The 13,791-nt window shown below is 46.4% G+C and overlaps 1 protein-coding gene across 1 annotated transcript in view; it reads right to left on the minus strand.

Annotated features, from left to right (window-relative positions):
• nbas (NBAS subunit of NRZ tethering complex) overlaps positions 1 to 13,791 on the minus strand; it is a 357,427-nt gene that overhangs the window by 172,465 nt on the left and 171,171 nt on the right. The window contains exon 30 of the mRNA XM_070885013.1: positions 10,453 to 10,670. Within this exon, the coding sequence (XP_070741114.1) occupies positions 10,453 to 10,670 (218 nt within the window). The remainder of the gene's footprint in view (positions 1 to 10,452; positions 10,671 to 13,791) is intronic.

A 13,791-nucleotide genomic window follows, 5' to 3' on the forward strand; every position in this document is an offset into this window, starting at 1 on the left:
TCTCCACCCTGCCTCAGCTCATCTGCTGCTAAAACCCTTAGCCATGCCATTGTTACCTCCAGATTCGAACATTCCAATGTTCTCCTGGCCGGCTCTTGCTCCCTGCGTAAACTTGAGCTCATCTAAGACTCTGCTGCCCGCATCCTAACATGCACCAAGTCCCTTTCACCCTTCACCTCTGTGCTCACTGACCTACATTGTCTCCCAGTTCAGCAACACCTTTATTTTAAACTTTTCATCCTTGTTTTCAAATTATAAGAATTCAGCGAAAACAAACGTTTGGATTTACATTGCTTGGACATATTTTCTGTTACTGCAGAAGAGCAGACAGCTGAACTGGGACAGGTCCAAACATGTCCCACAGGAATACACATCAACTGGGTGGGGATGGGTCAATGGCTGAAAACAGGAACATCATGGTTGATGGACGCCTTTTGTCATGTCATGGGAACCCATCAGTGAGACATTAAGTAAAGTGGCCGGTGTTCAGGCCATCGAAAGACAAAGGAAACTATGTGGCCACCCAGATTTTTCAGAGCCAAATCCACAGGAAGAGGCCCAGTAACAAAGAGGCAGGCTGGAGGTGTGTCTTGTTTTTCAGTTGAGCTGCCTCAGGCGAATGGACAGTTGAACTTTTGGTGCAAGAAGAAGCATTTTTGCAAGTATAAGAGATGCCAGTTGCAGCCATCTCTCTCTCTAACCTCTTCTACACCTGCTCGCTTTGTTCAACGCACAAGGACTGAGCACTTCGTCTGGGATGGAGAAGAAAAAAATACCATCAACGAACAAAGAGAGCCTTGCTATTTCGACTGGCCTTGAGACCTTGAGACTGGACTTGAATACCACATTTTGGTACAGACCCAGAAGATACACCTCATCGGGAGAAGCAGCGAGTAAGCCAGAGGGGTAATTGGTGAGCATTTATCCCAGCCCACCGCATATTGTGAAAGGGTGTCATGTCCCCCAACCAAGCCTTGGGGGTTTTAGTGGGGAGGTTTTAGCACGGATCGTAAGCGTACGCACAATTCTGTTGGACAGATTGACAGATTTCAGAGGTGCACTTTTGAATCCGAGCTGGGGTGTTTTAGACGTGGGTACTTCGCATTAGGGGCCTGTTCAGATGGGCCAGGGTGTGTTGTACTGTGTTTGCTTGTTTTACACTACCAGGGTGTGTTTTACTGGGTGCAGGTATGTGCTTTAATTTGAATAAAAGCATTGTGACGGTTGAGACCGAAAGATCCAGCTGCAACTGTGTATTTCTGTTCACCACTGTAATTCCAGTGTCTAGAACTGTTGTAAGGGGGGGTGATTCGAAACCACCAAGGGCAAAACCGCTTACAAAATCACTGCATGGCCTCGCCCCTCCCTATCTCTATATCATCCAGCTCTGCAACCCACGGAGATCTCCGCGCTCCTCCAAATCTGGCCTTTTGTGCATCCCTGATTTTCATCGCTCCACCATTGGCAGCCAAGAGTTCAGCTGCCGAAGCCCCAAGCTCTGGAATTCCCTCTCTACTTCTTTCTCCTCTAAAACACTCCTTAAAACCGACCACTTTGACCACCAGCCCTAATATTTGCTGTCAAATTATGATTAATAATGTTCCTGTGAAGCACCTTGTGACATTTTGCCAGTTTAAAGGTGCTATATAAATGCAAGATGTTGTTCTATTATTAATTCATTTGTTTGCCAGTTATTTGATTGCATATATCGTTTTTAGTATGTGGCTTCATTTCAGAAGGTGTCCAGATGGAATATTACTATAATGAAAACGCTTCAGTTTTCCTCTGGTACCTAGAGATACGAGGAGGAGCTGCTCAAGTTAATTCAACAATTCTGTTTCTATACATCATGTATGGTATGTGTGTTGTATTGGAAGGGACCATGAATATAAGAAGTCGATGGCTGAAAGACATATGAAAATTCTTCTAACTACCAACACTGACAGACTGAGCTCCAGTGGATTTTAATAACAAGCTTGCTGCAAAGAACCACAATGAAACCCTCTGCTACTTCAGTGAATTGAGCTTATGCAGACTCATTGATCAAATTCTTTCTGCACAAGTTGGAGAACAAGACTCAATATTGGGCCCAAGTTTCGGCCTCAGTTGCTCCTGATTTTTTGAGCAACTGGTGTAGAACGGAGTATCTTAGAAATTCAAATTCCCAGCATTTAGTTTGCTCCAGTTCTAGTCAGTTTGAACAGTTTCACTTTGGAACAGAATTTTTTTTGCAAAAGGGGGCGTGTCCGGCCACTTACGCCTGTTTTCAAAGTTTCGGCAGTGAAAACTTACTCCAAACTAACTTAGAATGGAGTAAGTGAAGATTTTTGTACGCTCGAAAAAACCTTGTCTACACTTTAGAAAATCAGGCGTGGTTACAAATCAGGTGCAGAGAATGGGGGGGGGGGGGGGGGTTTAAAAGGGAAGTTTACAAACATTAAACACTTCAGTTTTACAAATAAAGAGCCATCATCAACAATAAATGATAAAAACATCAATAAATCAACCAATAAATCAATCAAAAAAATTAATAAGAAATATATATAATTTTTAAATTAATAAATAAAACATCTTCTACTTACCGACTGCAGCACCGGGAGCCCTCCAACAGCGTGCTGGGATGCCCCCCCACCCCCAAGTGTGTCTCTGTCAGTGTCTCTCACTCTCTGTCTGTCAGTGTCTGGGTTTCTGACAGCGAGGGGAGGGAAGGAGGGAGGCAGAGGAGGAGGGAGGGAAGGGGGAGAAGGAGAAGGGGGAGAAGGGGAAGGGGGAGAAGGAGAAGAGGAAGGGGTGAGAGGAGAAGAGGAAGGGGGGGAGGAGAAGAGGAAGGGGGGGAGGAGAAGAGGAAGGGGGGGAAGAGAAGAGGAAGGGGGGGAGGAGAAGGGGAAGGGGGGAGGAGAAGGGGAAGGGAGGAGAGAGGGGAAGGGGAGGGGGGGAGGAGAAGGGGAAGGGGAGGGGGGGAGGAGAAGGGGAAGGGGAGGGGGGGAAGGGGAGGGGGGGAGGGGAAAGGGGGGGGAGGAAGGAAAGGAGAAGAGGGGGAAAGGAGAAGTGGGGGAAAGGAGAAGTGGGGGAAAGGAGAAGGGGGGAAAGGAGAAGGGGGAAAGGAGAAGGGGGGGAAAGGAGAAGGGGGGAAAGGAGAAGGGGGGGAAAGGAGAAGGGGGGAATGGAGAAGGGGGGAATGGAGAAGGGGGGAATGGAGAAGGGGGGAATGGAGAAGGGGGGGATGGAGAAGGGGGGGGGATGGAGAAGGGGGGGGGATGGAGAAGGGGGGGGGATGGAGAAGGGGGGGGGATGGAGAAGGGGGGGGATGGAGAAGGGGGGGATGGAGAAGGGGGGGGGGATGGAGAAGGAGGGGGGATGGAAAAGGGAGGGGGATGGAGAAGGGGGGGGGATGGAGAAGGGGGGGATGGAGAAGGGGGGGGATGGAGAAGGGGGGGGATGGAGAAGGGGGGGGATGGAGAAGGGGGGGATGGAGAAGGGGGGGGATGGAGAAGGGGGGGGATGGAGAAGGGGGGGGATGGAGAAGGGGGGGGATGGAGAAGGGGGGGGATGGAGAAGGGGGGGGATGGAGAAGGGGGGGGATGGAGAAGGGGGGGGATGGAGAAGGGGGGGGATGGAGAAGGGGGGGGATGGAGAAGGGGGGGGATGGAGAAGGGGGGGGATGGAGAAGGGGGGGGATGGAGAAGGGGGGGGATGGAGAAGGGGGGGATGGAGAAGGGGGGGATGGAGAAGGGGGGGGGGATGGAGAAGGGGGGGGATGGAGAAGGGGGGAGATGGAGAGGGGGGAGATGGAGAAGGGGGGGAAGGGAGAAGGGGGGGAAGGGAGAAGGGGGGGAAGGGAGAAGGGGGGGGAAGGGAGAAGGGGGGATGGAGAGGGAGGGGAGAAGTGGGGGAGGAGCAGGGGGGAGGGGAAAGGAGAAGGGGGGGAAAAGGAGAAGGGGGGAAAAGGAGAAGGGGGGGAAAAGGAGAAGGGGGGGAAAAGGAGAAGGGGGGAAAAGGAGAAGGGGGGGGAAAAGGAGAAGGGGGGGAAAAGGAGAAGGGGGGGGAAAGGAGAAAGGGGGAAAGGAGAAGGGGGGAAAAGGAGAAGGGGGGGAAAGGAGAAGCGGGGAAAGGAGAAGGGGGGGGGAAAGGAGAAGAGGGGGGGAAAGGAGGAGGAGAAGGGGGGTGGGAGAGGGAGAGGAGAAGGGGGGTGGGAGAGAAGGGTGGGAGGGAGGAGGGAGAAGTGGGGGGGGGGGGGGGGGAGAAAGGAGAAGGGAGAAAGGAGAAGGGGAAGGGAGGCTGAACGGGCCGGGTCGGGCCCAAGACTTTGGGTAGGGCCCGTCTCCAGCACCAGATTTACAGGTAGATGGCGTTGGATCGGGTCAGGGGGAGCACGGGTTGGGTCAGATCGGGTTTGGGGGGGGGGGGGGGGGGGAGAGAGAGGAGGGAGGTCGGGTTGGTTCGCGCAGGTGGGGGGGGAGGGAGGGAGCACGGGTTGGGTCGGGTCGGGGGGGGTGGGGGTGCAGAGGGAGGTCAGGTTGGGTCGGTTCGTGTCGGGGGCGGGAGGTCAGGTTGGATCCGGTCCGGGTGGGGGGGGGGGGGGCGTGTTCGGGGGGTGGTGGGAGGGAGGTCGGTTCGGGTGGGGGGGGGGGGGTCGTGTCCGGTCCGGAGGGCCAGAAGTCGGGTCTGGGTCAGGGTCGGGGGTGGGGGAGTTGAGTCGGGTCAGGAGGAAGCAGGAGCTGGGCCGTGGGAGGCAGCCTTATGCACGCAGCCCCAGTGAGGCCATTCGGCCAGGGCTAGGGGCTACATGCTTCGCGCCCCTCCCACTGTAGCGCGCATGTACAGAGGTCCCGGCACTGTTTTCAGCGCAGGGACCTGGCTCCGCCCCGTACAGCTCATGTTGCACCACGCCCGGCTCCAGAGGACCAGCAGGGAGCCGGAGAATCTGTATGTTTTTTTTAGGCGCACTTTGTGGTACGAAAAACGGGTGTCCAGGTCGGGGCTGCGCCATTCGAGGCGCGGCCCGAAACTTGAGCCCAATGAATTAGAACAAGAACTCTAACTGCGCTGAAGCATCTCATCAACTCTACTTCTTCACATGCAGAGACAAAGGAGGCTCAGATAGTGGCCATCATAAAAGTGATGCTTGTGGACAACATCAATATTGTGAAGATGATACTACCCAGGCAATACATTACCTTGATCTAGAGGAAGGAAAGGTAACAATGGAATTCATCATCCAACCATGTATTTTAACCCAATGATTCAAGGACCAAATACCACACAGTCATGATTTAAATGTTAGCCATGTAGATTTAAATACAGTAATGCCTGGTATCACAGCTAGTGAAGATGAAGGATATTTTCTGGCCACTCTTACTGAAGTTTGTGACCATGAATCAATAGACCAAAGGCTTAGCAGCACTCTGTTATTATTTGGCAAATCTCAAAAAATTATGATGCAGTTGAATATTATTTATGTAAATCCAAATCTTTGTAAACTTTGGGCACTGTTGCTAACTTTCGGTTGAGTCTTGTTGCCACAACAAGGAAAGAAATGAGAAACTTCTTCAATGAGGTTACTGCTCATCTTGAACATGAATAATTTATCAAGCATTATTGATCATTGAGGAGAGTCGGTTCCATAACTGATTATATAGAATTAAGAGGCAACTCTGCCGAAGATTGGGAAAAGAAACATTGGTATTTTTATTCATAACTCTGAAGACAATTGTCAATGAGAAACGGTTGCATCAGTTCAGTCATGAAATAAGCAAACAAACCTTCATCAAGGGGGTCTTTGAGACAGAGGGTGTAGCTGCTGAAGTAAGTTTCTGTGCTATGAATTACTTTGGTGACAACCTGCATAGCATAGAGGATGTTACTCGTTCAAACATTGTTAAGAAGACTGATAGCTTCTTCAACAGATGCAAGCACAAATCTGAAATTAGTGTGGATAAAGTTAAAAGTACATTGGTTCTGCTATAGGTACATGGTAAAGGATTTGGGGTTTTTCACTATGAACTTTTAATACCAGTTTTCATGGAAAACTAAAAGGATGAACTAAAACCTAGATTACTTGCTAAAAGAGAAGAATTTGATTGAAAGTATTAATTACCAAGGATAAAATACAGACTTGAACAAAATCAGAAGGCATGTCGGGAAATTTGATCAAGTTCGAAAGCTTTCATGGATATTATGATTGCTTAAGACTGTTGAAGACTAACTGCTGTGTTAGCCTTAGTAAAACTACAAGGCTGGGCAAGATTTGCTGTACTTTCAAAGGACAAGGAGAGCTAAGGAAGCCATGACAAAAACAACTGCCTTATTGAACTGAGAGATAGGAAAAAAAAACATACCAGCAAGTTGTTTTTTGCAACACACCAAGTGATATAAAACCGCCATTTTAGTAAGTTTAAGGAGACAGACCAGAAACATATCAAAAAGGCATCATTGAAGAATTAACCCTCAGTCTCTCGAAGCAGAAGCATTAATCTTTGAGTTTCAAATTATACTACTGACTAAGGTTGTAAGCATCTCTATCTGTAAAGCTGTTGGACTAGATTTGCGCCGACTTTGTGACTGGGATTTTCGTCGCGATTTGACCCTTCGCGGCGAAAACCTGGTCGGCAGGATCTTTGGGCACCTTTTTGTGGCGGTGCTTCCGCGTACCACCGGGGAGCTTGGGCTTAGATTTGATACTTTTTTTTCCCCCAGAGTGGTGACTCTGTCCACTGGAGCAGATGAAGTATGCATAATTTCTCAGGTTGCATCACTATCATTTAAAATTTCCAAATGATTCTCTCCCTCTCTCTCTCTGATGAGAGAGAAGCAAAAAGAGACCGTGAGAGCGACGGAGAAAGTGACAGATATTATATATATTATGTATGTGTGTGTGTGTGTGTGTGTGTGTGTGTGTGTGTGTGTGTGTGTATATATGAGAGAAAAAGAAAGAGAGAAACAAAATAAACTATACTGATTACACAATATGTTGTAAAAATGTTGAGTTTTTAAAATTAAGTCTCAGGTCACTTTTACTGATACCATCTTTTTCTTTCCAGATTTTTTAAACTGAATTTAAAATTTCAAACTGCCATGTTGAGATTCAAACTCACATTCTCTGGATTATTAGACCAATCTGCTGGAGTACAAGTACAGTAACAAAGTTTACCACTTTCCTCGAGTAGATCGCAACATTCCATCTCAATTACGTTGTAAACTTCTATTTTGTCAACAGAAAACCCCTTTTTGAAAGTGGCACCATTTCACAGACCAAGGGGCTGAAATTGCCCCTCCCGATAAGGCCTCTGGCCACCTGAATGCAGCAGCTATGGGGCAGCGTGGAATGGCCACTGACTCTCGGCGGAGGGGCGGTTATTTTGTAAATTGCCCTACCTTATTTTTGGACCAATGCCCGGGATCGCTCCACCGGTTTACCCGCCACAGCGTGCACGCGCTGACTCTTTACTGACCCCCTCATGAAATGGCCCCTTTCCCGGTAGTGCGGGAGCAGCCCCGCTGCCGATCGGTACCCCCGACAGCTGTTGCTGTCAGTGCACTCTATGTAACATGGTGGCGGGGCTGTCGTTAAAGGGGAGGGCGTACTGCCGCGGCCACCATGTTATTCTTTTTGTCGGCTGACTGCCAGATCGGCCCGAAAATTATGCCCCTGGGCTCGGCCAGGCCTCGAGCAGGCAGCCTGGCACCCCCTCTTGGGTGCCAGGCCGCTGGCCCGGCCAAAACCCACCCTGGTGGAACAGTGGGCCTAACTTAACAGTATGCAGAGCTCGCAGTGGGTCTCCCCTGTCACCGAAGGGGAGAGACGCTGACGGCATCAGTGACGTGCCGACTCATCAGTGCACCTCTGATGACTGGTCAGGGTGGCAGACCCGCTGCAAGGGCACTTCCGCCCCTCAGCCGCCACAACTTCCGCCCAAAGCCCCCCAAAAAAGTCGGTGATGAATATCGATGGCACTTCCGCCGCATGGGTTGCGGTGGAGAAAAACTTTTAAAAAAAAACGGTGGGTGCGCCCCATTTCAGGCGGAGGTTAATTTCTACCCCCAAAGTGTTTTGCACTGCGCTTTCATGAGTTGAAAATTCTAATTATATCTGTAATTTAGCTCGGGGAAGAGAGCTTTAATGTAGATTTCATTAGTCAAAATTAGTTTTTAATTCAGTAGTGGTGTTTTGAATTATTATTGTTTACATGCAGCCCTTTGGCTCTACCATATGCAACTAAGTAACCCACCAAGACAAAAAGTTTGGCCACGTTTGACTTATTGCATGCTCTATTGCATTTGAACTTCTGTACATGAGACACAATCTTCCATGCAACAACCCTATCTGGGAGTGCTCTGCAGGGGAAGCAGAAGGTGGAGATTTTATGACTGTTATTTTATAATCATCATTTTTGGACCAATACAGAATATTGAACCAATTGCAGCAGCAGCTTTTGCATTTCCAGCACCATTCATTTTAGAATAATAGAAATTTACGGCATAGAAGGAAGCCATGCAGCCCATTGTGTCTGTCCGGCCGAAAAACAGCTATCCAGCCTAATCCCACTTTCCAGTTCTTGGTCCGTAGCCTTGTACGTTACACACTTCAAATGGATATCCAAGTACTTTTTAAATGGGAGGAGCATTTATGCCTATACCACCCTTTCAAGCAGTGAGCCCCAGACCCCTTTCACCCCTTGGGAGAAAAAAGGTTCTCCTCAATTCTCCTCTTATCCTTCTACCAATTACTTTAAATCTATGCCCTTTGGTTATTGACCTATCTGCTAAGGGAAATAAGTCCTTCCTATCTTCCCTATCTAGTCCCTTCATAATTTTATACACCTCAATTAAGTCTCCCCTCAGCCTCCTCTGTTCCAAAAAAAACTCCAGCCTATCCAATCTTTCCTCATAGCTGAAATTCTCCAGTCCTGGCAACATCCCCATAAATCTCCTCTGTACCCTCTCTAGTGAAATCACATCTTTCCTGTAATATGGTGACCAGAACTATACATAGTACTCTAGCATTGGCATAACTAGTGTTTTATACAGTTCAAGCATAACCTCCCTGCTCTTATATTCTATGCCTCGGCTAATAAAGGAAAATATCCCATATGCCTTCTTAACCACCTTATCTACCTGTCCTGTTACCTTCAGGATCTGTGGACATGTACTCCAAGGTCCATCTGTTCCTCGACACTTCTCAGTATCCTACCATTTATTGTGTATCCCTTTGCCTTGTTAGCATCCCCCCCCCCCCCCCCCAAATGCATTACCTCACACTTCTCTGGATTGAAATCCATTTGTCGTTTTTCTGCCCACCTGACCAGCTCATTAATATATTCCCTCAGCCGACAACTTTCTTCCTTACTATCAACCACACGGCCAATTTTTCTATCATCTGCAAACTTCTTAATCATGGCCTCTACATTGACGTCTAAATCATTGATATATATCACAAAAAGCAAGGGACCAAGTACTGAGTCCTGTGAAACCCCACTGGAAACAGCTTTCTAGTCACAAAAACACCCGTCGATCATTATCCATTGCTTCCTGCCACTGAGCCAATTTTGGATCCAGCTTGCCACTTTACCTCAGATCCCATGGGCTTTTAACTTTTTGAACCAATCTGCCATGTGGGACCTTGTCAAAAGCCTTGCTAAAGTCCACGTAGACTACATCAAATGTGCTACTCTCATCGACCCTCCTTGTTACCTTTTCATTCAGTCAAGTTAGTCAGACACGACCTTCCTTCAACAAATTCATGCTGACTGCCCTTGTTTAATCCATGCCTTTCTAAATGACAATTAATGCTGTCCCTCAGAATTTTTTCCAATAATCTGCCCACCACCGAGGTTAGGCTGACTGTCCTGTAATTACTCGGTCTATCCCTTTCTCATTTTTTAAATAACGGTACAACATTAGCAGTCCTCCGGCACCATATCTGTAGCCAAAGAGGATTGGGAAATGATGGTCAGAGCTTCTGCTATTTCCTTCCTTGCTTCTCTTAACAACCTGGGACTGGTGATTTATCTACTTTCAAAGATGCTAAACTCCTTAATATTTTCTCTCTCACTATGTTTTATCTCATTCAATATTTCACACTCCTCCTCAACTACAATGTCTGCCTCATCCCTCGCTTTTGTGAATACGGACAAAGTATTCATTAAGGACCACACCCACGTCTTCCGCCTCCAAACACAGATTACCTTTTTGGTCTCTATTACAGGCCCTACTCTTTCTGTGGTTATCCTCTTGCTCTTTATGTATTTATAAAATATCTTTGGGTTTTCTTCATTTTACTTGCCAAAATTTTTATCATGCCTTCACTTTGCTTTCCTAATTTTCTTTTTACTTTCACCCTTGCATTTTCTATACTATTAGCAGCTACACCAGTCATAATCTTAATATACAGACATTTTTAAAAAACCCTCAAATATTAATGCCAAACAAATATAAAATGAATTTATAGATTACCTGGCCAAATCCATGCAATTATCAGTCAAGGTGGCCGATGAGTCAAAGTACTCTCTGGCAGCAGCAAGAACCAATTTGATGCTTTTCTCATAGTTAACCTTGCTTCTGGAAGCAGCACTAACTGGCGGGTCGACGGATATACTGTTGCAGTGCATCATTTGCCCAGCTAAGCGGATATTATCCAAACGACTAGAACATAGTAGGCTCTCAGTGAATATCTAAAAATTGAAACATCTGGTCACGTTAAGGATTCTGGTTCCAAGAGGCAGACATTCAGAACGTTTTACCAAGGGTACAGATACTAACACTTAATCTTAAAACCGGCAAGTACCCATTTAGATCATTTTATCAGTTAGACTAAGGCATAAGAACATGAATGCAATGTAAAGAAGTTGGCATTAGGGTTAATCTCATGTTCCTAATAACAAATATTTCCAACAATGCAACCGAGCCTTCAATTTCTTTTGTGTAGCGAGACCAAAATTACCTAATTTATTTATTAAAAATGGATGAGTGGCAGCAACATTTTATTCAAATTGTGCCTGTAGATAGCGCTGGGAGTCTCACGTTAAGTGACTTATTAAGAAAAGTGGAGTTCCCCCCAACTTTACTTGACAGGCAGTTCAACTCTCACTCCTCACCATACATTTGGAAGTGGCAATTACCTTTATTATTTTCAAGGCTCTTTCGTCAAATGTTGTCTGAAACCTTCCAGTCAGCTTAAAATTTTATCTAACCACCAAATAATTGAGACCCTAATATCCCTGAAGACAATTTTTCAGTTAAGGTGGCAAATGGCAGAAGGAAGAACCTTCAGAACTGAAACTGCATTTAAATGGCCCCAACACAAACTCCACTAAACTTCAAAAACACTACTGAGATCATGAAGCACTGGGGAAAAACTCCCAGATGTGTGTTCCAAAGAAAATTGCTACCTCATAACAGCACAACTCCCTTCTGAGATCAACTACCCGTGATAAGGAACGGTTCTCGCTCCCTAAATTCCCACCTCCTCCATGTTAAGAAACCAGTTGACACCGCCTCTGCCCCATCAAGTATCACTTCCAACACCCTTTCCCTACCTCGCCACTGATGAGCAATTCTAACACACACCCCAACTGAGAAAGGATTTACATGCTCCCTTCCCCATATGATGAGCTATCTCATGCCTCTCTTTCGCCCCTGGGCCTTTCTCCTCCTCTTTGACTGAGAAGCAATTCTGGCCTCAGATGAAAACCTTCCCCAGTCCAATACTAAGGCCGGTCTCTCCCAGCTCCTACACTGAATCAAAGATTAATGCTCTGTTTGCCACATTGAAAAGAAAACCACTCCTTCCTGCCACCCCCAACCCCTCCTCATTCTTGACCTCTCAGCCATTAGAAACAGTCTGTTTTTACCCCCCCTATTCCAATCCCTTTATAATTTCATGTCTATTTTCATCCACCCTGTTCCATTGCTTCATAATTTTAAACACTCTGTAATCTCCTCTAATGAAAACAGCCGTGCCTATTGCTGTTATCTAAATAATTTACCTCAGCAATCTTTGTTATTTCTGGTGATGCCATTTACAAGCGCAGTGAAACATTGAATCTTACTTTCTGTCCTATTTATCTTGTAACTTGTTTCATTTTATTCCTTTTAATATATCTGGACCTGGCAGTCTATAAGCTTTCCTGATGCATTTCCTAATAGAATTTTGAGAATGACATTAATATTTGTGACACTTCTGAAGATGGAGTTTTTGGAGTTTTACTTATTTTAGGTTGGACATTAGTGTTGCTGCATTGAACTCCAATTACAGGAGCCAGGGAGTGAGGAAAACAATTGTCCATAGTAGAAACAGATTTGCTTTAATATTTTTATTCCATAAAGGTGGACCATTAATTGACTTAAAGATTTGACTGTGATTCGGTCTTTCTTTAACTGCATGGTCCCAGAGCATGTTTTAACCAATAAGGGAATAAGGGGTTATGGGGAGCGTGCAGAGAAGTGGACCGGAGTCCAAGGTCGGATCAGCCATGATCGTATTAAATGGCGGAGCAAGCTCGAGGGGCCGTATGGACTACTCCTGTTCCTATTTCTTATGTTCTTATGTTTAGACCTTTGTGCACTTTTGCAAGTCATTTTTGTCTAACATAGAAGTCGCAGCACCGAAACAGGACAACTGGTCTATTTATGCTCCACACGAGCTTCCTCCCACCCTACTTAGTCTAACCCCATCTGTATATCCTTTTATTCCTTTCTCCCTCATGTGCTTATCTAGCTTCCACTTAAATGCATCGATGCTAGTCCCCTCAACTGCTCTTTGTGGTTGCGAGTTCCACATTCTAACCACTCTCTGGGTAAACATTGGGAAGACTGAAGTCATTGTCTTCGGTCCCCACCACAAACTCCGTTCCCTAGCCACCGACTCCATTCTTCTCCCGAGAATTTGTCTGAGGCTGAACAAGACTTTTTGCAACCTTTCGACCTGAAATAAGCTTCCAACCACATATCTGCGCCATAACTAAGACGGCTATTTCCACCTCCATATCACCCGTTTCCGCCCCTGCTTCAGCTCATCTGTTGCTGAAACCCTCATCCAAGCCTTTGTTACCTCTCGACTTGATTATTCAAATGCATTCTACCCCACATAAATTTGAGATCATCCAAAACGGGCCTGTGTCCTAACTTGCACCAAGGCCCGTTCATCAACACCTTTGTGCTCGCTGATCTACATTGGTTCCCGGTTAAACAACGCCTCGATTTAAAAATTCTCATTCTTGTTATCAAATCCCTTCATGGCCTCATCCCTCCTGATCGCTAATCTCTTCCAGCCCCACAACTCCTCCTCCCGACCCCTGAGAAATTCGCACTTCTCTAATGCTGCCCTATTGAACATCCCTGATTTTAATCGCTCAACCATTGGTGGTCGTGCCTCCAGCTACCTCGGCACTAAACTCTGGAATTCCTTCCCTAAATCTACCTCTCTTTCCTCTTTTAAGACGCTCCTAAAAACCTACCTCTTTGACCAAGCTTTTGGTCATCTGCCCCAATTTCTCCTTATGTGGCTCGTTGTCAAATTTTTTGTCTTTTAACACTGCTGAGAAGCATCTTGGGACATTTTACTACATTAAAGGCGCTATATAAATACAAGTTATTGTTGTAAAGAAGCTTCTTCTGAATAGTTCATTGGTTTTATTAGTGCCTATTTTACATTTATGACCCCTTGTTCTGGGCACCTCCACAAGTGGAAACATCTTCTCTATGCCTACCTTATCGAATCCCTTCATAATTTTAAAGAACTCTATTAGGTCAGCCCCCTGCCTTCCCTTTTCTAAAGAAAAGAGCCCCAGCTTG

The sequence above is a fragment of the Pristiophorus japonicus genome, chromosome 7, assembly GCF_044704955.1.
Source record: "Pristiophorus japonicus isolate sPriJap1 chromosome 7, sPriJap1.hap1, whole genome shotgun sequence".
In the NCBI taxonomy this organism is placed as follows: domain Eukaryota; kingdom Metazoa; phylum Chordata; class Chondrichthyes; family Pristiophoridae; genus Pristiophorus; species Pristiophorus japonicus.